The following is a 21,650-nucleotide window of genomic DNA, read 5'->3' as shown; positions in this document are numbered from 1 at the left end:
CAGGATTAGTAGCCCAGTCAAAAGTGGATTACATCTGAATTGGAGTGTCTGCCCTCTAAGTCATCACTGCTATTAGGTAGTGTTTTGCAGAGAGAGAGTACACTTTTTGTCCCTAGAAGAGACAGTTATATTGAAAAGACAGTGAGGGTCCTTGGTGCAAGAGGCTTTATTTTAACTATGGTGAAGAAGTCCAGGAAAAGTAGGTAAGCAAATCCACATAGGGTGGACTTTTGTCCGCCCTCCCCGTGTGCTTAAAAGAAATAGTGTGCTCTCTTCTGCAGATCTTAATGTCCCAGACATCCTTGGTGGTAGTTTAAAATCCACTGTCAGTTATTACACATTTCAGCATATTCCTTTTATTTTAGCAATAATGAATGCAAAGCTGTCTTGTCCTTTGCAATGCTTTGAGCTGTTCAGATAAGACATTGCAGAGTGGTTGGACACAAATCACATAACCCTACTGTGCTCTGTTTGAAAGGAAAGTACAACTTTTAATTCATTATTGGTTAACTAATTTTCTGGTATGCTTTTCCCACAGTTTTGACTGACAGTCCCACACCCTCAATACATGGTTTGTTTAATTGTGATGCCAAAAACTTGACTTTTGCTTTAAAGATGTAATTTTACATCCTGATTGTAAAATAATTGTTTGCTGCTCACTTTTCGATCATGAAAAAGGAAACACATTTTGCATACTTCTCAAGACATAACTTTGTCACTGTGTGATGATTTTTCTCTAAAACATGAAAAACTGTGGAAAAGGAGGTCCATCTGTTGGGAAAGTTTTGCTCTGTGTGTGATATAATGTAATGAGTAATCATAAATGTAAAACAGTTGATGTGACGATTTCCTATATAATGATTATGCAGTAGTTAGTAGCCACAGTATACTATATTACTCCTGTTATGTATTTTGGAGGTGGACACTATGGATTCATAATATGGTTTAACTTGTATAAGTAGTATCAGTCCATCTGAGGGATAGTCTTCCCCCAGGTTGAGAATTATGAATTTACAGTGTTGATTTTTTGAATCTTATGAGCCACTACAGAGTGGAAAATATTTAAGGATAGCAGTGTATGTACTTCTATACGTTACTGAGTGTTAAAATAAGCAATCAATTGATTGTTAAATAAACTAATATATATATAATACATTATATTTATGCAAAGAATAGCTGCAAAAATCAGGTGAAGCATTTCACTTTTATTGTAGTAATAGGCACCATTGCTATGTATTTATCTATGCATAGTTTAGGAGAGAAGAAGATGCTGTCAATGATTCTGTAATATTTTCTTCATTGTAGTGGCCATTGAGTTGAATAAGAATTCACTGATATGTATAGTAATGAATCTTTAAAACTATCATTTCTAATCAGTGTTGGACAGTGCAAACAAACAGGTGTCCTTTAAAAAATGGACCTTTGTACACTTTGAGTAAAGAACTACCTAAAAAGCATATAAAGTAGTTGTACATTCCAAATGTATTAAATTCCATTTTTCCTTTGCTATATTTTGTAAAACATTTTCATTGTAAACAGTATGCCTCTCACACATGTCAAATCAAACCTCTTTATTTAAAAATATATAACTAATGTAATTGGAAGCTTATTGCACTCTCATGCAATGTATATATTGTGACTTCAAAAAGTCTGTACTGAACTTTGCTTAAACTACTAGTATGTGGATTTCTTTCAAATTTATTTTTAATTAATGATATTAAGGATAAGATCCTTTCTAAATGTACTTTAAAATTCACAATAAAGTTTCAGAAGTTGTTTTGTACAATGTTGAGGCTTTGTGTTGAATTTTCTTATTGAAATCTTTTTAAACTGGTACCTGGACTAAGTTCCACATTCCTTGAGTATGTGTAAATCGGTGTTTAACATAACATCATCATGATTTAAATCAGGTGTGCCATATCACAAAATACAGTATTTCCATTTACTTAAGAGCTGTCTTCACTGAATTAGAGATTGCTGATCTGTTTAACACAGCACCTCCTGGCACTTCTGTAATTTCTGCTGGAGATTCAGTCTGTGTTGAAGAAACTCTCTGTATTGGGCTTGAAGAGTGAGATAAAATGTATACTGTATTTTGTGTATCAGCTCAATCCAGGAGACGATACGGAATGAGTTGGATGAAATAGTGGGGAAAACATAGAGAACAACATGTGTTTATTTTAGAATATCTAAAAATCTGGTTTATAGCTCCCAATGGAAACAAAAAGTAAATATACAATATTGGAGAAAGATGCTATGGTATGGTACACAGTTAAATGTATTGCAAGCTGTCATTTTTATTCTCCACATCTTTTGTTTTTAATGCTATTTTATTATTAGATGATTCAGTAGTGATTGAGGTAAAAATGTTAGTGGCCTCAATGGGGAATTTGCCTGAGTAAAAAGGTAATTAAGCTCTGTAGTGTTTGGAATAACAATTATTTTTCATTTCTGTCCTTCCCCATCTGGAAAAAAAGTGGCAATTGTTTTGCTCAGAAGTAGAAGTTTCCATTTAGCTATACGTTTAGCAGTGACTGAAAAGGTTAAGCAAGAGGATGGTATAATTTTTCTTTTGAGGATAAAATAGTCTATTCCCCGTGAAATTTACTACTATTTAGCTGTTTACTTAACCAAGAGAGGACTAGGCTTTTAATTTTATGGATGAAATTAAAAAAACCCATTTATCATTGTCCCATTGATGTCACTATTAAAATTGCTAGTGACATAGTTTTAGGTCATCAGTGTACATGTTTGACAATGCCATATGGCATACCTGTATTATCATGAGATTGTAATTTTTCAAGATGCTTTCACTGGCACTGTAGATCTGCATATCTGAAAACTTATATAGCTTGATAATTCCCATTCAGAAATCCCGGTATAGCTCCTTAACTATGGTTAGCTAGATTTTTGCACATTAGAAATGTAATTCTGATGTCAAGTAAATCTGTTTTGAGAATGAGGTAGAAATCTATATGTCTTTCAAAATCCCCTATTTAACTTGTCTGTTTAAATAGGTAAAACTCTTCTAGAAATTATTTCCCACTGCAAAGCTTCAACTAAGGTCCAAGGCAAAATTAGACCTAATTATCTTAATGGCAGAAAATACTCAGCTGAATACTTTACTTAAGAAATGCCTTAAATTTAATGGTGCTATTCCTACAGAAAATCAGATCTTTCTTTTTGAGTGACTCCTTCATAAAAGACTGAAGAACAGTTTTGAATTGTCTTCGAAAAATAATCTGAAATTCAGGCTCTAAAGAGAGCCCTCAGATCTCTAAAGAGATAGAAAGTTTCACTGTACTTGGCTATTTTTTTCAGTCTTTAATAACATTTATCTCATTAAAGATCTGCTATAGGGTTAACTCAACACTCAGTTACGGTGAAACACTGATACTCCAAATGAGAGAACCATTTTCACTTTTAATTCTGGAAATGGGAATGGATGTTCAAGTATTCTCATGTGAGGAAACACTGATCACCAAAAGGAGGTAGGATCATGTACTTTTCTTGCAAATATAGCCAGAGAACAGAAAAAATACACCAGCATTATTGTACAACAGAATAAACAAAACACTCGCTGTCATCAGGAACAAAAGTCGGCGCATTGTCTGTTGCCTGATTTGACGCTAGTCTTCGCGTGCTTGGCTTGCTGGTATCTGAGACTCATAATTGTCTCTTGATGTATGACTTTGTGTCTTTTTGCTAAGGTTCACATCTTCGCCTTCTCCATTATGAATGATGAATCTTTTTATTGCATTACTACTGCCAAAGTTAAGTGATTAGCCTAATTTAGAACCTGATTGTGTAACCCGGGCTCATGTTAGCTGGCAGCTAAATCTGCGAGGGGCCCCGTTCAATATCGCACTTAGAAGTGCTCACTGGTGTGCCAGGGCTTGTGAGAGCCAGTGCTGAATAGGTTGATCCCCTATGCAGAATCTGAATTTAGCCAAGGTCGAGGGCCCCTGCCTTCATTTTTAAATAATTTTATCTCAATGACAGAGAAAATAATCCCTGGTGTCCATAAGTAGAAGTCCCATCCTCAGTTTCATTTTATAAAATTTTATAATACTGCAATATCTTGGTAAAATGGTGGTAAAAACAAAGCTGTAGTTGAATTAGGGTATGGTAACTTTCTTCAAGTATTGGGATTTTTTTTAATAGCTACACATGAGACTGATGAGCACGTTTCTATGCCATTTATTCATACTGAATACTATACACCAACATAAACCTTGTCTAGCTTAATAAGAGCCAGATTCTGGCAAAAAAAAAAAAAAGAGAGATTGGAGCCAGCTGTAGCAGGAGGGGGGGGTAGGATGAACTAAAACCTCTTCACTGATAGCTGTCATCAAAGGAAGAAAGAAAAACATAGTTTATTATGAACCCAGGGGAACAATTTAATTTAGTATTTGAACATAGATAAACTCAAAAACAATACCCTACAGAAAGAGCTCTAAATTAAATCTTATTTTGATCTTATGAACGTTATATGTTTTTGTTGTTGCAGGTTTTTCTATATCAAGTGATACGATCAATCCATGAAGTTAGATGTTAAAAAGCATTTAACAGTCAGACTTGGGCTGTTATGTCTATATGCATGATTTATTTAAATTTTATATTCTCAATAGAAGAAATTATTTTGCTGATGAAGTTTCAGGTGTGCTCCAGCATCTTGTCTTTGCAGCTTTCTTGAAGGGGGAATTTTCCAACAGCCATTGTCTAAATACCTGATAAGAGCCTGCTTCATAAGAAATGGAGGAAAACATTTTTGTCTTTGAAAAAGGCTTCCCCTAGATTTTTGATGGGGAGAGATTTGCTGGAGGAACTTGTTCGATTTCATTCTTGCATATTCACTTTGCATTTAATACAAAATGTTTTCTTGCTTGCAACACGAAGCAGGATCTTGTCACAGCACTGCAAAGGGAAAACGCATAGTGGGCTTGGCATTCCCTGACAATGTGCTTTCATTAAAACTTTAAAATGTAAATGTATGGAGAAACGCATGTCATTTCCCCTCACAGACCTTCACAGCTATTGCATGCATTGCCACTACTATGTGGCAGAGTTGTTCTTTCTTCTTTTTATAGCTCGTTTCCCTTGCAAATGTAACTATGTATAGAGAGTTATTTTTTGGAGTGAATGTTTTGCCAACCTTACCTAATCAATAGGAGTCTTAGCTCCAGCTCTGTTAGATCATTAGCAGTTTAAATTAGTAACCAATGGTTAACAGATTTTTGACACTGCAATTTTTCTCCCCCCAAGTTCTTTCTCAAACTACTTTGCAGCGCTATTTTCAGGTCACTACTCAATGTCTTATCAAAAGGAGTGGGTGGATTAGAATTCAGATACATGAGAAATGTTAAATGGAAATTGCTCAGTACTGCTTTGACTATGGCCAGAAATATGTTAATTAAAAACAGCGGAGGACATAATCCTTTTCTGAATCTAAATGGCTATGACAGTTTGTACAGTTGGGAGGCATGGGACATTCTTTAACCAGTTACAAAGCTGTTTAGATGGATCAGAAAATATAGTGTAGAAAGATTATACAAGTGAATCCAATCCCAGAAGTGTCACATCATCCCTCCTTTTGCTTTTAGTTTCTTATTTTAATGTTAAATACTTGAAACACAATCTATCATTTGGAACATATGTTAATTACAAAATAACGTAAGAGCTCATTTTGCTGTCAGAAGCATTACTTTTTCGGTCTGATAGTACACAGCAATATGCCTGACAATAGCATTATCAGTGGTTTGGAAAGCTTTTTTTGCTCCAGCTTCTTCAAACTAGCCTTTGCAAAGGCATGTTCGGAGATCACAGAGACAAGTCTCATTTCATGCCAGAAAAATCATATGTTCCTTAGTAAGAGAAGGTGACCACAGAGGCCAGTTACAGAACCTATCCTAGGATATTTTTAATTTGCAAACAAGAATGTCACTACTCTGTCCTTCATGCGAGATAGCAGTGGAAGGAGCTGGAGTTGTGTGTGCTTCAATGACAGGACTAGGAGACATCATTTTACAACCTGGACACTTGGTATTTATCTCCATGTGTACTCTTAAACCATGGTTGTAAAACAATTATTTTTGCAATTGATAGGCTTCTTTTTATAGAAGTCTCTGATAGGAGACTTATGGCTCTGTGGTGACATACCTGCATGCCACTGGGGTACAGTAAGAAAGCTTCAACAGTGTTAAGTCTCCATGCTTCTTTGTGATTTTATGCTTTATTTAAAAAAGTATTTTGATATGCCTTTTTTCTGGGTTTGTTTTGTTGCTGTTTTTTTTTCTTCTCTTATGCTGGCCTAGTCTTTCCAGGCTTGCAAAATATTGATTTTTTTTTTTTCCCCTAATTAATTTTCTTTCTTAGATAGTCTCTTTTGCTGGTATAGCTCTTTTTCAGGATGACACAGTATTATCTTGTTGGAGGCAAATGTTGACATCACCTAGAGTTATACCTTTAAAAATGGAAATATTATATTACTGTTCTGATCCAAATCACTATACAAGTACCATTGTAAACATCTTTGCTATACACCATGACAAGAAATTAGGTAGTCTGTCTTTGTAAGTGTGACAAGAATGTCAAGCTATGGTAGAAATAAATGGGAAATCAACATTATTTAAGGGAAAAAATAATTCACTCTCATATCCAAAAATAGCTGGTTGCCAAAAGTAAATATTTCACTTAAGTAAAGGCTTTGAGCCTTCTTTAAAAAGACCTATTTTAAGGATTTTATGCACACACACCCCCCGAGATTTAAAATAATAACAATTTTTAAAGAATTAGAATTATCAGTAAAAATACAAACTTCACTAAGAAGAATCAGTTTTAAAACCCTTTTAAATATTTTCTTTAAAGAACTGGTGACACAAAATGCTATGTAAGTGGAATAGTTTCTGAGAAGTAAATGCTGTCCTCTACTATTATCAGCTGCCTGCTTCTGCAATTATCTTGGATTAAATTCATCTGACTGAATGATCTAATCACCTAGTTATGGTTAGTGGAGAGAAATAAACAATTTGAGGGTTTGATTTATCTCATTTCATCCTAAAGTAGGGGCCCAAAATCAGTCTTGTGAATTTAACCCCAAAGGTTAAGTAGCTCATGTGTAGACATGAGCTGTGACATCCCTGTAGAGATTTAAAGCTAGATGAGGTCAGTTTTTTCAGACCTCCTATTTTTTTGAGTGTTCTGTCTAAGTATTTCCAGACTCAGTATTTCTCTGTCCAAGGCTATGAGTTCAATATATAGAATAAAATACATTACTTGCAATGCGCTTCATTCAGAAATGTGGATTATGGAGCTGAATGTTTTCAGTGATGGCAGGCTGAGGCCTTCATAGTCATTGTGATTGAGATACCTTAACAAAAAGCATAAGTGATGATCCTAGCATTTCAGTTATTCTTTAAAAGTAATGTAAAGTGATATATGTGTTTTTATACGAATTGACCACTTAATGGCAAGTGATTTATATGTTGGTCATTATCTCCTTTGAAGCAAATGAAGGAGTTAATTCTTAGGATATTGCTAGAAGCAAACCCTCTAACCACCAACTACTTTGACCTATTTTTTAGTTAAAAAAAAAGTCATTAAAATTAAATTTTATGCTGAAAAGTGACTCTTTACCTTTGTTGCTTGCAATCATTGTCTTGCAGCCACCTGTGTCTAACTTGTGTCTAGCTTACTCATAAATTGGTATTTTTCTAACGGCTAGCCCAGAAAACTCAAATCTGAATGACAGGCTAGAATTCTTTCTTTCTTATACATCATCACCAATTATGTATGAGTCAGACAAAATTGCTCCATCAGGTTTATGACAATCTATCTTAGCAGTTTTCTCTTTCTCTGAGGAATTTGTGCTTCTGTAAGGGTTTCCTCACAGATCTCTTTTGTTTACTTTTTCTGAATAGGTGGGATTTGCTTCATTATTAAACCCTAGATATTGTGACTGGGATGGAAGAAGCTTTATTGAAATATTTCTGGAATTTTCTTCCAAATTTCACCTTACTGGAGCATCACTCCGGAGGGTATGGATTTTTATCTGTGAACCTCAGTGGCAGCGCAGTCCTGTCCAAGCCCCATCTCCATAACACCTTAAGGCACTTAACACCTTAGGTCTAGCTGGGTTTTTTTAGGTGTCAAGGATGCTGGGGACAGGGCTACCTCAGTTGCTGTGTTGCTCTCAGTATTACAGCTTTGAATCCACTACTTCCATTCTTTTTGTCTCCTGGGTGAAGAAAAGGATTTTAGCTTTTGATGACAGCAACAATAACCATAATGATAAAAAAATGAAAAAGGGAACCGAAAAACTATTTCAAGCATAAATTCTGAAAGAGAGACCAACAAGCCTATAGATATGTAATTTCAAAGACCTATAGATTTTCAATAAATGCACTAGCAAAATATTTATTTCACAGCGGGATATGATCAACAGCTTGGAATTTATAAAAGACTCTGAGCTCTCAATCCATTCTTTTTTTCCTGCTGTTCTGCCTTTGGGAGCAGTGGAGCAGTCTGGAAAAGACTACTGCAGATGAATCCAGACACTCCTTTAGGAACATAGCAATGAGCAAAATATATCAGCATTTCTCTACTGACAATATGCAGTAGGTGATCTTTTTCCAAACTCTGTTACTCACACAGTATTAAAAAGACATACAAAAGCTTAGCGTGCCCATGGGGCTTGGGAGTCAGATTATTTCTCTTAGTGAGTTCGCATCCGTAAGTTAAGGACTGTATTCTGGATGTTAGCTTTGTTGGTATAATAAAGTCTCATAAAAGAGAAATATATAAAACTAGATCCATTACCATGGAAATAGTGAAAGGTCATTTCCATGGAAACCATGGGAAGCTCTCATACTATAATTTTTAAGAAGCCTGTCTTTGAAGCTACAATGCATTTATAAAATGAACCTTGTTTTAAATTAAATTAAATCTATATATGTAAAGTGATAGACATTTTGAAAATCCTAGCTTACTACAGCGATTTGCTGGAAAGGGAATGAATATCAAAGCCAGATGTGTCATTCATTTGCGCTATGGGGAAGATGTTTGGTATCTTTTTGTGCCTCGTGTTGTAAATAGCTGAGCTTTTTTACTGAGAACAGTAACCTTTTAGGATTCGGGACTGAGGTTTCTGTTTTCCATGGCTTCCTTTCCCGTCTAAGCCTGATGCTAGAACTTCAGCCTAGGAGAATGCTTTCTAGTATATATATATTTGTCATTTGAGAGCTCATTCAGGCACAGTGATGATACAATTTGCAAGGATCTACCTTTATGAAGAAATTCTATAAAATTAGTACAAAGAGCAGGGCTCTGTAGAAATATCTGTGAAATCCTGTGCAAGCTAATTTACCCTAATTTTTTGTTCCTTATCATCCATCACCACAATCTTCTTAGATTTTTCTTTAGACAGTCTTGTAGGTAGTCCTTTTTAGAGACTTTTAAATAACATTTCATAACAACTAAATAGACAATCAGCCTATAGGTGTTGTAAAAAATCTTATCTGAATAAATAATTCTCCAGAGTGATTTTTTTCATGAGAGAGAATTTACTGTTTCTACAATGCAAGTATGGATAGGTAGATGAAAAAAAAAACACTAAGAGATATTTAAAGGTGTTTTTAATGATACTGGAGCACCCATACACCTGCCTTCAGTGTGGATTTCCAAGCAAATATGAAGTTCGTTTGTGAAATATTTGAAAGTTTGCTAAACTAGCTTTAAAAAGTAATTCAACTTCAGGATCCTCAAACACTGGAGGGTAAGAATCCTTACTTAAAATAATTTACATAAAATCATAATGAAGGTTGGAGCCAGACTACTTTCTTTTTCTCTTATCTCATCAGAATCACTGAAGCAAAAGTCAGGGCATCTACTTTTACATACCTGCTTTAGATTTGGAACAGCAGTAAGCTTTCAGACATCCTACTCCCCAGGGTTGCCTATGAAGTCAATGGGAAGAGTTAGTGATATCTAAGGTTAGGCAGACTGCACTACAGGTCCTGCCCACAGAAGTATTTAGGAGTCTATGCCCCATTAAAATCATTGGACGGAGTCACTTAAATGTCTTCCCAAGTCTGACTATGCAGTTACTTGATTACAGAGGAAGCCCGGTATTGCAGCCTGGGAGGGCCATCTGAATCACCCTTTATCTTAGCAATAACAGTAGTTATAGGGCTGTGGCTACACTTTTCTAGAAGAGGCTCCGGATACTGTCCATACTTGCTTTCCTGTCGGGATTTCAAAATGCTTTCCAAATGTTAAACCTTTTGTCATTGTATGTTTGAGGGAGTTAAGGATCAAAAGTGTTAAGGCCAGCATTTCTAAGTTTCCACTAATGTGATGAAGGTTTATCAGTACTCATTTTGAAAAAGCTTGGGGCTGACTTCAGTTGGAGACTCTAGGAGTCTAGGACAGGGAGTTCTTGCTGAAAATAGTATCTGCTAGCATCTGCATTAACTGAAAATCAATTTAAGTTGTTTATCAGAAGTTTTTTACAATTTAGATGTGGGAAGGAAGAAGTGATGTACTGATCTGATGCATGGGTCACTATGAATAAGGATTTCCTGATTTGACATCCTGACTTTCAAGGTGCAGTTAAACTGAAAGAGATAAATGAAAACATTGTGAGTTTTCTGCATTATTCGTCATGTCAAGGGGACAGCCTTGGTTGGAGTCATCATACAGTTTGTCACAAACTATAGTGCAGCCACACACTTCAGACTTTGAAATAGGAGATTTTTCAATCAAAACATTTGCATTTTTTTAAGAGTAATATTCAGTGAGGCATTTGCAATGCAAGGTCTTGCCAAGAACCAGCCGGTGTCATTAAATACTCTAAATGCATAGAACACTGTTAAAATTTTTTTGTCATTGTATGCACATATTGTAATACTCTCCATCTAGGAAAGCAAATACTTGAACTCACTCAGAGCATGTATTTAATTTATATTAATTTAGTTCAGTGATACTCTCCAGGATATCTTATTTTTTTGGCCAGTCCCAGATTGGCCAGATGAAGAGGTGTAGATGCTGTTATGTAGAAAGTCCACTTTGCTCCTTGATTGACTGAAGGAGGTTGCTAAACATTGGAACAGTGTTTTTTTTATTCTTCCTCACTGCTGCTAAGTTCCTCTGCTGAGCAAAGATACAGATCTTGATAGCAGAATATTATTTTGACATGAGACCACCACAATCTCTCTGCTGAGCGACATTTAGGTTGGGATCTTTCAAAAAGTTCTGCTCACATCCCATCTTTATTCACTTGTCTAAGTTTCATGTACAATACAGAAGTCTCCTTTCATTTTTTAATTATTTAAGGTGTCACCACAATCCTATAGCATTTATCAGAAAGTGTCCTGCTCTACAGATTTGCTGGAAATCAAAGCAAAATATTTTAAGAATTAAGTCAACAGCAAGTAAAAGTTTATCTTTTCTATCCCATATCTTTTGTCTTAAGTCTCACTTCTCCAGTCTTCCCCACTGGGAAGTTATGTTCAAAGTTATAATTTTTTTGTCAGGAAAGTTCTGAACTACATTCAACAGAAAGTACATATATACTTTTTAATTTATTTATTTTATTTAACCATCTACTGTTGCTAAGGAACTCTAGTTGTCTAGTATGTTGTCTTTGCATTTGGCCAGATCCAGAGCAAAGTCAAGGGGAGACTCAGAGAAGTTTCAGTGGTCTTTGGAAGAAACTTGTTTCATTTGTATACAGCTAGAAATATCAGAAAGTAGTATTTGTAAGAGTTTACAATGACATGAATCAATCCTAAGGCAAATATTGCAGTTATAGAATTTCAGTTCATAGGTATTGCATATGAAGAATAGCTTTGAAGTCAATTGGGATGGAGGAGATGGGAAGAGACACACCAATGAACATTCGTATAGGATTCCCTTTGTGTCCTCCCATGGGCCAGCTTTTAAATATGTAGGTGACTTTCTTATCTTGTGTAAATTATGACTATTTCTAAATCATAATTTGGCTACTTTCAACCTTCCCCACTTCCCCTCCCCCATTTCTTTTTTCCAGCTAGGTTTTTAGAAGACTAAATTTAGTACAGTGAGTCACCAGCTAGCAATTGTCAGTTGGCCCAAGCCTCCCCTGACTTTTACCATTCTCACTGGTGTAAAGGTAGTAGTTTAAGTCGCATTCTTCCATATTTTTCAGCCATTAAAATAAGGAATGAAGCAGGACCAGACCTGTTTGGTCCAACCTTATGGACCCAATCCAAATCTTCTGCAGATTTTCTCAGTGACAATACTGATACCACAATGTACTTTTCACCTTTGGTATTTGGAAGTACTAGATGTGTTTCTTTGTTTATTCATTTTTTAAAGGATAAGATTAATAAATGCGTAAAAATGGGTCTGCATTTCTAAACTAATCATTTTCATCAAAGGAAGTAGGATATGTCATTTGATATCATTATAACTGACAGTGTTTAATTGACATTTTTGAGATTAAAAGAAAAGAAAAAGTTTTAAATTATTAAAATGGGTCAAATGGTAATTTGGTGTTTTGAGCTCAAGAACAAGAACCAGAACAGTATTTCTTTGTATATTTCTGCTCTTGATGATTTGAAAGTGGGAAATTGGAAAATATAAGTTTGATTTCTTTGGAGGATATTTATCTGCTGAAAGGTCAAACGAAAGGTTATCCTGAGATGACATTTTTGAGTATTATATGAAAAAAGGGATGATAAGGATTGTAGAAAGACATGCAAGGAGTGAAGAAGCTTTATAAAAAGCATCAAAAGATAAATTAGCCGTCATTTCAAATTTTCAGGAGAATATATGCTAAAATGTCAGAATAAGAACATTTTAATTATCAATTTATCAGTAAAAGAGACAAAATACACCATCACCCAGTATTGTTATTGTCTGATTTAGTATTTTGATTACAGACACTGTTTATATAGGCAATAACTTCAAGAGCGTACTGTCACAGCCAGATCCCATGTGCCTTGCTCTCTGCATTTGCAGAACATCTTACAGCATTAGCGCCAATTCTACAGACAATCACTTTTAGCAAATTAAAGTAAGTTGTGTGTATATGTGTTTCAAGATCAAGTCCCCGGTTGAGAAGTAACTGAGGAAACCAGAGACAGAATTTTGAGTACGTCGGGTGGTAAACAAAATGTGGGAAGATGCAGCTGGCAGAGAATTTTAAGCTAGAAGCTGTCCTCAGTCTGTACGGTATCATATGAATGTCAAAAGTGCTATAATTGAAGTGGAAATCAGAGAAGACTGGGCTTGAAACACAGAAGTTTATCAATATTTTTGAGTGGAAGGCATAATGAAAACCAAAAAAAAAGTTATGGTCATGCCAACAGAAATAAAATCTAGCCTCACCCACTGTAATTTAATGTAATTTATTGATTGTTCATAATATTTTTTTCTTATAGTAGTAATAAATATACATAGGGTGCATCTAAAGATTAACAGGTGTGATAAATGATAAGCTGTTACAAAGAGCCAAAGAATCTCAAGCAATTCCCTCCAACTCAAAATGTGACACTGGTCTCCTTAGGGGTATGCTGGGTGCAGGAGAAGGGCAGAAGTGGGAGCAACCAACAGTAGAGGCATCCATTCATCCTGGACTCATGAAAAGCCCTCTGTCAGTGACACAAATTCGAGCTGCCTGGTAAGCACTGGTTAGGGGGCTGAGGTCGAGAAGAAGGGACCAGGAACTTGTTTCTCATCACCTCCCATATCCTCCCAGGGCACAGGGAAAGATCGAAGCCAAAGTGATTGTTTATTAGTGCGTGCAGTTACTGACACTAGATAGGCCAGCATTTATCTTTACCTGATTCTCCTCTGACATATTGTACTGCCCAAAGGTCTGACTCAAGTATAAACATGTATGCAAACTAAAAATCTACCAGCATTTCAAAGTTACCCTTTAGTGGACAGTCATAGCATTGTCTGTGAAGATACAGTTCTTGCTTGTCTACAACATTAACCACACTGCCAGTGCTAAAGGAAGTGATATAAAGTATTTAAGACCATAACATAATCAATAATAATGCAAGATACAAGGCCCACTTCTTCTATCACTGAAAAATCTGCTGAAGTCAATAAAACTGTGCCAAGGTAAATTTGGCTTTTCTTGTCCTGTCACAATATATAAACATAGGATACACAATGAATAGTTACAGGATCCTGAGGATAAAATTCTGCCAAAGATACTTTCAGATCTTTTATAAGTCACTAGCGTTGCTGTGCATGAACAATATAGCACAGGATTTCTTTTACTTAATGTTTGTGTAGTTTAATTCTTCCTTTAACATTTAACAAACAGAATAAGAACCATTCAGAAGTTTGTTTTGTGGGGTATCCCATAATTTTAGTCTTTATATCTATTTCCACTTTAAGAGTTTTTTGGAAAGTCTTTTTATCCTTTCTATTCTTGTAATAATCCATTTATTTACAAGTTTTTACAGTTACAGCATTACTGGCAAAGTAAACATGTAGGAAATTAGTAATCCCTATCTTATTTTTATATTATATATCCTTATGTATAATAAACTTGTATAGAACACCCTTTTGAAATCTGCGTGGGTGTGGTGCATGTATCTTATAATTTAAGTAAGATGATATATTTGGTGTGGCTTACATTTTCCCTGTTCAGGTAAGTAATTTACCTACCTTTTTGTTTCAGAAAATTGTTACACAGTTTTGTGCGACTTCCTCTCATAAGGTTCCAGCTCATCTCAATGACATTGCAGTTTTTGTTGTGCAGGCATTATCTCTGTCATATAAATACTGAAGACTTTAAAACCACTTTTTTGTTGTTGTTGAATTCGTTTTCAAAATGAAGCAACAGCTATCATGTTCCCATTGATAATAATAGAGATTTTGTGAATGATTGCTGTGGGAGCTGGCATACTGGTGTAACACATCTATCTAGATCATCCAAATGGCATTCAGAATCCTCCAAGAGTTTGTTGGATCCATGTCCAATCCAAATTACACAGTGCTATCGGATATAACTAACTACACTGGAATCACTAACTTTGTGGAGCATTGAGCTGATAAGTGTACAAAGAGCTAACATATCTTTGTAAATAAGGATTAGAATTACTGTGTTTGGGATATTTTACATCCTTCTTGATATTGGTTTTCATTTCCATCACTCCAAGTTGCACGCAAATATTTTAGAGAGATAAGATTGCTGGAAATATGATCAGAAAAATTACTCTGAAGAGCCTGTAAAGTTCTGTACTTGCTCTCAATGACTTTCCTGTCAGTGTAGGTAGGAAATCAAAGATGGCTTTTCTAATTGCCAGACCTGTGAACACAATATCTGAAAATCCATGTTTCTGACTTTCACATTTAGCTACTAATAAAAATTCTGCAGTTCAGATTTAGATAAATAATTTTGCTGATGATGCATAAGATAGAACAGAAATTCAGCTCACTTTTAAATGATATATTCTAACAGTAGTAAAAACTTGGTATTTATTATTAAAGGAGACTTGCATGATTTTTAGAATGGCTGGGCAGATAGATCCTTATGAGGGGGAAGGGCAAGAATTGGTCAAACAATGACTTACACGAGTTTACTTTCAAACGCAGAATGTAAAAGACTTGACCTTAAGCCTACTGAAAAGAAGAAGATCCCCTCTAATTTCAGCAGACTTTGAATGTTGGGCTGATTACATATTATAAAGCATGCACTTCTCTGTCCTTGTAAGTACATTTATGAAAGTTTGTAAGGTTCTACATGTACAATACGTGTCGTGATAATACCCTGCTGAGACCAGCCATTCGAACCTGTCCTCCGTCGTACTTATTCTGGCTATGCAGATGTGAGGTCCAGTTACCAGCTGGTCTTGCCCTTAGAAACATCTTCATCATATTTTCAACTTAATATATTCCAATTTCATTATTCTGTAACAAATTACTTTTTGAAATCTAAATTTGCTAATTAACGCACAAGTTTTTTTCATGCCCTCAAGGAAAGGAACTTTGAATTGAGTGTACAAGGGAGGTATGAAAGGCAAAAAGTCATTATAAATAAACCTTTATGCTTCAGAAATAGTTTGATGGAATCAAACACTTCTTTGAAATAAAACTTAAATATGCATTTGATACAACGATTTTTAATGGCTAGAGTCCATGGGTGTCATGAGACATCCCATTTCGCATTTCTTGGCAGTTTATAACAACTGATGCCATGTAAGTCAAATCCATCAGAGGACACCTTTCTGCAAATTTCTACGCTCCACCATTGCAGAGGTCCCTAAGGGCTCTGCAGAGACATGAGGAGAGATGTTTATTACGGGCTTCATTTATTGAAGAAAACAGCTCTCGCATTTAGTAGGAGGATCACAGAGGCGCAGTGAAACTCGGAGAAGTCCCTCAGCTCTAGATTTTAAATCTCCCAAGCTTGCTTGTTCTTTTATTTGTCTGTCATTGTGCACAGAACAGCATGACCACTGTTTGCCTCCCGAGCCACAGCTGCCGGCGGGGATAAGCGAGAGGCCCAGCGCAGCAGAGGGGAGGGGAGGATGTTTACACAGAACCAGCCTGCTTGAAGTTTATACAGGAGGAACTGCTATTAGAGACGTATAAAATTGTTAAAAGGGGTCATTGCTTGTCATCTATTGGGGAACTTTCTTAACCTCCACCTTGCTGTCTTTCTGCCTCGCCGAGCGAGGGATTCTCCACCTCCCTCCAGCTCCGCTGAATTTTCTTTAGCTGAAGCTGAGCTGATCAGGTGGTCGGCCCTGGGGAATCTGGTCAAGTGTTAAAACAGGCCAGGTCTGTGGCCCAGTGGGCAGCTGGTGAGCTTTCTGCTCAGTGTGGGCAGTGGGGGCTTATTGCTGCTTGGTTGCAGTCACTCCCCCCTTCAGTAGTGTTGCCTCGGAATTGTTTCTCCGTCAGTGTTCAAGCTGCTCTGAAAATGCAAAAAAAAAAGTCCCTGAGCCCTTCTGGAGCTCCCCCTCCTTCACCCCCAATGGTCTCTACAGATTTTGCAGCAATTGCTAGCGTGCAGTCTTTAGACTGCACGCTTCGGTTTCTTGGGAGCGGCACACCTTTGAATACACACCCCAGGAGGCTGGGTGGCACACGCTGTGTCAGTCTTCAGAAGGTATAATTCCATTCTCCGTAGTCACTCAGCACCTTCAGCGGACTCTTATCATCCCTCCTGGACACCCGGCAGCGTAAATAAATAGCAATCTCTTTGCTCCCCTGCGACACCGTGATTATTGCAGCGTCTGTGCAAGGAAGGGGGAAAACCCTGCATGTGATCTCATGGATACTTCAGTTGCAGATTGGCTTTTTGCTTCTTCGGATTACCGAACATTATGGATTACCAAACATATGTTTGTATTTTTCTCTAATAATATGCTACTTTATGTAAGCATGTGAAATTCTTCTCAGAGGTTGTATCCCCTGAAAGACAAGAACCACATTCAGAGTGGGGTTCATCTCACCTAACCCTAATTGTCTACAACTTAGATATTACATCTGAGCTCCATATAGAGTTGTAAAGAAACAGTAAGTAGGGTGTCACAAGCCATTTGATGTTTTTAACAACACAAGATGACCTACAGTTCCTTATTTTGCTCCACTGACTAAGCTTACTAATGCTGTAGCATACTAATATTTCTTGCAGGATCAGATTATTCGGATTTTATATGTTTGCTCAGAGAAGGAGCTGGTTCAGTATAACACATGTATGTCATAACACATTCCCCCAGGGACTGTTAATTGCTTTTATAAAAAAAGTTTAAAGTTTTTTTTTTTAAAAAAGGTGTTTGTAATCTAGAGCAGCTATGTTATATGGATACATTTTCCTTAGTAGCATGCATGATATTTAAAACTATGCTACTACAAGCAGTGTTTGTATAACCAAGCACAAGCTTTTCCTCAAATTGAATCACTTTTTTGTCTCTTGTATTTAGTTCTTTTCAAGCTTATTTGTCTCTTTCATACCTGACTGTGTATTTTATTTGCCTATGGTTTCTTTCTCTCTATCTGTCAGTCTAATCTGTCTAACCTATTTTAGGCTTTTATAGCAGGCTTATCACTACAGTATCTAGGCATTAAATGCTTCAATGCATTTCTGAAGGCTTTCATTTTACTTAAATGCCTTTGAACACACTTAGGAAGTGTTATTAATTAGAATCAGCAGCCCAGTACAACTTCAGGTACTAATTAGACATTGCCCTTCCATAAATTCTTTATAACTTTCCCACACACAGAACATTTTAGCTAACTCAATAATTTGGAGATGGAAAAAACCATTGTATGTGCCTTTGTCAATCTTTACTGCGTGCACATTAATATGACATGGTTAGATTATGCTTTTTTGTAGAAAGCAAACATAAGTCTTAAAAATAAAGTTCTGTGTCATCCAATGACAGTTCAATGCTAGCATTTTGTTTCCTTTCATGTTTGGTATGGTTTAAAGGGTGTGTTTGCTTGTTTGTTTGTTTTATCTCTTTTACCTCATAGAAATAACTTGCCCAGAATATTTTAAACAACATTTCCTTCTTCAAAACAGTATGAATGTACTTATAAAAGTCCTGTAATTTTCAAGCTGAAAACTCAATAATGGGATGGTAAATATAATGTCCAAGCTTTTATGTGAGTATGACAAATTGTTTCATGCATCTGGTATTGTACCAGTGTTCCTAGCACAAAACCCATTGAGCAAGCATTTAAATACTTTAAACATCTCAGAAAATATTTTACTGTTTATTTCACTGGGAAATAACAGAAGCCGTCCTTACTTCACTGGAAAAGAAAAGTTCCTTTGCACTGCTACAGCAGTTAGAGCTACAGGGCTTGGATGCGCCTTTTGCCACCCAGGGGCTGTATGAGTTAAGGGCAGCGTAATGCTGGTAGGCAAGGCTGCCTTGCCCTTCATCTCACCGCTGGAGCTACATCTGCATGCACATCCTTTCCCCAGAGGTTCAGTGTCAGGGTTGTTACTAGCAATCCACCAGCTGTAATCGCACTTCGCTGGCCTTCTCGCAAGATAAGGAATGGATAGTGCTTTCTCCTGGTAGTTGTTCGGATACAAAAAAGAAGTCAAATATGAGAAACTTCGGTTACATACATAAATGCTTTTCTTGGCATTTTTTTAATGTGGTGGAGGTGCTTGCAGGACAATTCAACAGATCATGTGCACTTAAGAAAATAAATTGACCTAATGTTATAAACTCAGTGGGGAAAAATACAATATGTGCTAAATATGAGCTGCTTTAAGTCTGATTCCGCGCTAATGGGTTTGAAGAATAACTCCTCTGTCTTTTGTGCTGTAAATTTTGAACTGCATTTTTTAACTTTGAAATTGTTACGATGAGAATGAAAATTGAATGTTAGATAGAGTAAATGTGAGGCTATTTATGAGATCAGGCTAAGATAGATTTGCTTAACTTAAACAATAATCTTTTATTTGCAGTGCATTAATCTTTGCACCAGAACTCTATTTCTGCCTTGCATATTTCTTTTCTAGTATGAGCACTCAATATTGTTTCCTCCAAATAATTCTGCGAAAACCTGAGCCAGCTTGCTACATTTGGACAACATTCAGTTTCTTATGACCCATTTTTATGACCTTTTTCTTTCAAATAGGCCCTATACTTCATGTACCTCATAAAGTCAGACAAATGTGAGTATATTCTGTGATTAAAATTGCAGCTAGTATAGTTTAGCCTCTTGACACAAGTTTAAAATGAACAAGTTTTTCAAATTATTTTAGTTTCCATTACTTCAGGTGCTGAAAACAGAACAAGTAGATGTGCTTGGTTTATTCTTTTGCATGAATCAACATTACAGTAAGGGATATACCCAGCATGTAAGCTGAAGAAAAAAAAATCCTTCCTAACAGTAGCACTTACTGGTCTTGAAAATCATAGGAGATTCTTCCCACTATGTTTACTACAAAGAGATCAAGGAAGGAGTTTGCAAGACATTTAAACCTTGCTTAGATTTTGGCTAGAAATTCAGCACCAGCATTTGTCAGGAATGGGCCCACAGTGTCTGCAGAGGGCAGATCAAATGATAGTCATTGTTAAACCCCTGTTTAAAATTGCATCTGTATAATATCTGAAATTAATTTATGAATCTCTAAGGAAAGTGATAGTGCACTTCATGAACACAACTCCAGAGCAACATGCTAGTTCTAAAGACGACTGTCTCCAGAAAGGTTTGTCTCAGCAGGCTGACTTCTCTACCTGAAAATAAAAGTATCATAGAAAGGTAGCACAGTGATTTATGAAATATAACAGGACCTGAATCTCACATCTCAGAAATCTCCACATAACCTCTGCATGTCTACAGCTATCCCTGAAGTCATGATGCTGAATCCTAAAGAGCTAGGAAAGAAAGCAAGCTTTTGTCAGAAGTGGAGCCTTTGCAGTTCTTCAGGAAGGAAGCTTTTGTTCAGCTCAGTGCAGTGAGTTGCAGCTCAGCAGAACTTTTTGTACTTTTTTTTTGGCTGACATTGGACTGCAGCTGTGATACAGATAGATACCTTTTCAATGGATCTTTGCTGAACAAAATGAAAGGTTGAGACAGGGCAAATATTTTTATGAGGTCCTCAAGGGAAGTAGGATCCCTGGAGCAAAAGGAGTGATGATCATAAATTCACATAGTAATCTGACATTCACAGTTCACGTGAAATCTGAACTTTAAACTAAAGGACATGTAGGTCACATTTAGTACATGGAGTGTCACGACCACAGCATCTCTCTTCTTTCCTCATTACTTCCAGCACAGCGTACCATGTACACAGCAATCTAAGTGAATCATAGCTCCTTAGAGAGTCAGATTCTTATGAAATAGCTGCTCTTCTCTTAAATAGTATTAGAATGAGTTCTTCTGCCAGCAGACCACCAACTCTGCGCTGTCATTCATACACAGAGACTTATATGAAGGAGTGGTCTGGAAGTCTGAACTGGGTACGTATCATCCACAGTACAACACACTGTGTGCTTCCAGTCGTGTCATTTGACATTAGAGCGCCTGTTACTTCTTGTGATGCTCAGAATACATACTAATGCACAAAGAAATGCTATTTGTGTCAATGTCTACATTTAATGTATATTTGTATGTATACATACATTTCTGATAAAATCACACATGGTAGCTATGCTTTAAGAATGAAAATTATGAGATTATATAAACTGTAAACTTAGAAATACCTGACACATTTTCAGAAGAATACAGTTGTATGTATATTTTAAACATGTGGAAACTTCTTTCACTTTACCTAAAAGTGGTGTTGGCTGACGACAGGCATGCAATACAGTTTGGGGCAAATTAATTCTCTGAGGGTGAAAATTATCTGTCTAATTGGTAAGAAAGTTTTCTTTCTTAAAACTGATTGCTTTATTCATTCAGTGTAGTAGAGCAAGTCTTTATTGTGCAAATTGCATGCAAGTTGTTTGTTCTGCCCTTCTTTATTCCACAAAGATTTCTCTTGTTTTTTTACCAGAAAAGAATTTTTCTAAAGAAAAAAAACAATAAGAAAAGTAATTCTCCATTTAATCTGTTCCACCATAGTAGAATAGTTTCTCTTGAGTTGAACTTTTAGTTCAGGTTGAAAGAGTAAACCTTTCTTCATTTAAGAAAGCCATTTCCATTTTTAAAATGTATAATGTGAAAAAGAGCTT

The 21,650-nt window shown here is 36.2% G+C and overlaps 1 protein-coding gene across 3 annotated transcripts in view; it reads left to right on the top strand.

Annotated features, from left to right (window-relative positions):
* PCDH9 (protocadherin 9) overlaps positions 1 to 21,650 on the top strand; it is a 711,367-nt gene that overhangs the window by 30,672 nt on the left and 659,045 nt on the right. The window contains exon 3 of one of the 3 annotated variants that reach the window (XM_075527138.1): positions 539 to 1,735. The exons of the other annotated variants lie outside the window; for them this stretch is intronic. Within the exon in view, the coding sequence (XP_075383253.1) occupies positions 539 to 544 (6 nt within the window). The 3' untranslated portion in view covers positions 545 to 1,735. Of the gene's footprint in view, positions 1 to 538; positions 1,736 to 21,650 lie in introns of those variants that run through there. 3 annotated transcript variants of the gene reach the window in all.

This window comes from Mycteria americana, chromosome 1, assembly GCF_035582795.1.
Source record: "Mycteria americana isolate JAX WOST 10 ecotype Jacksonville Zoo and Gardens chromosome 1, USCA_MyAme_1.0, whole genome shotgun sequence".
Classification (NCBI taxonomy): Eukaryota; Metazoa; Chordata; class Aves; order Ciconiiformes; family Ciconiidae; genus Mycteria; species Mycteria americana.
This window is presented reverse-complemented; position numbering and strand designations above follow the sequence as displayed.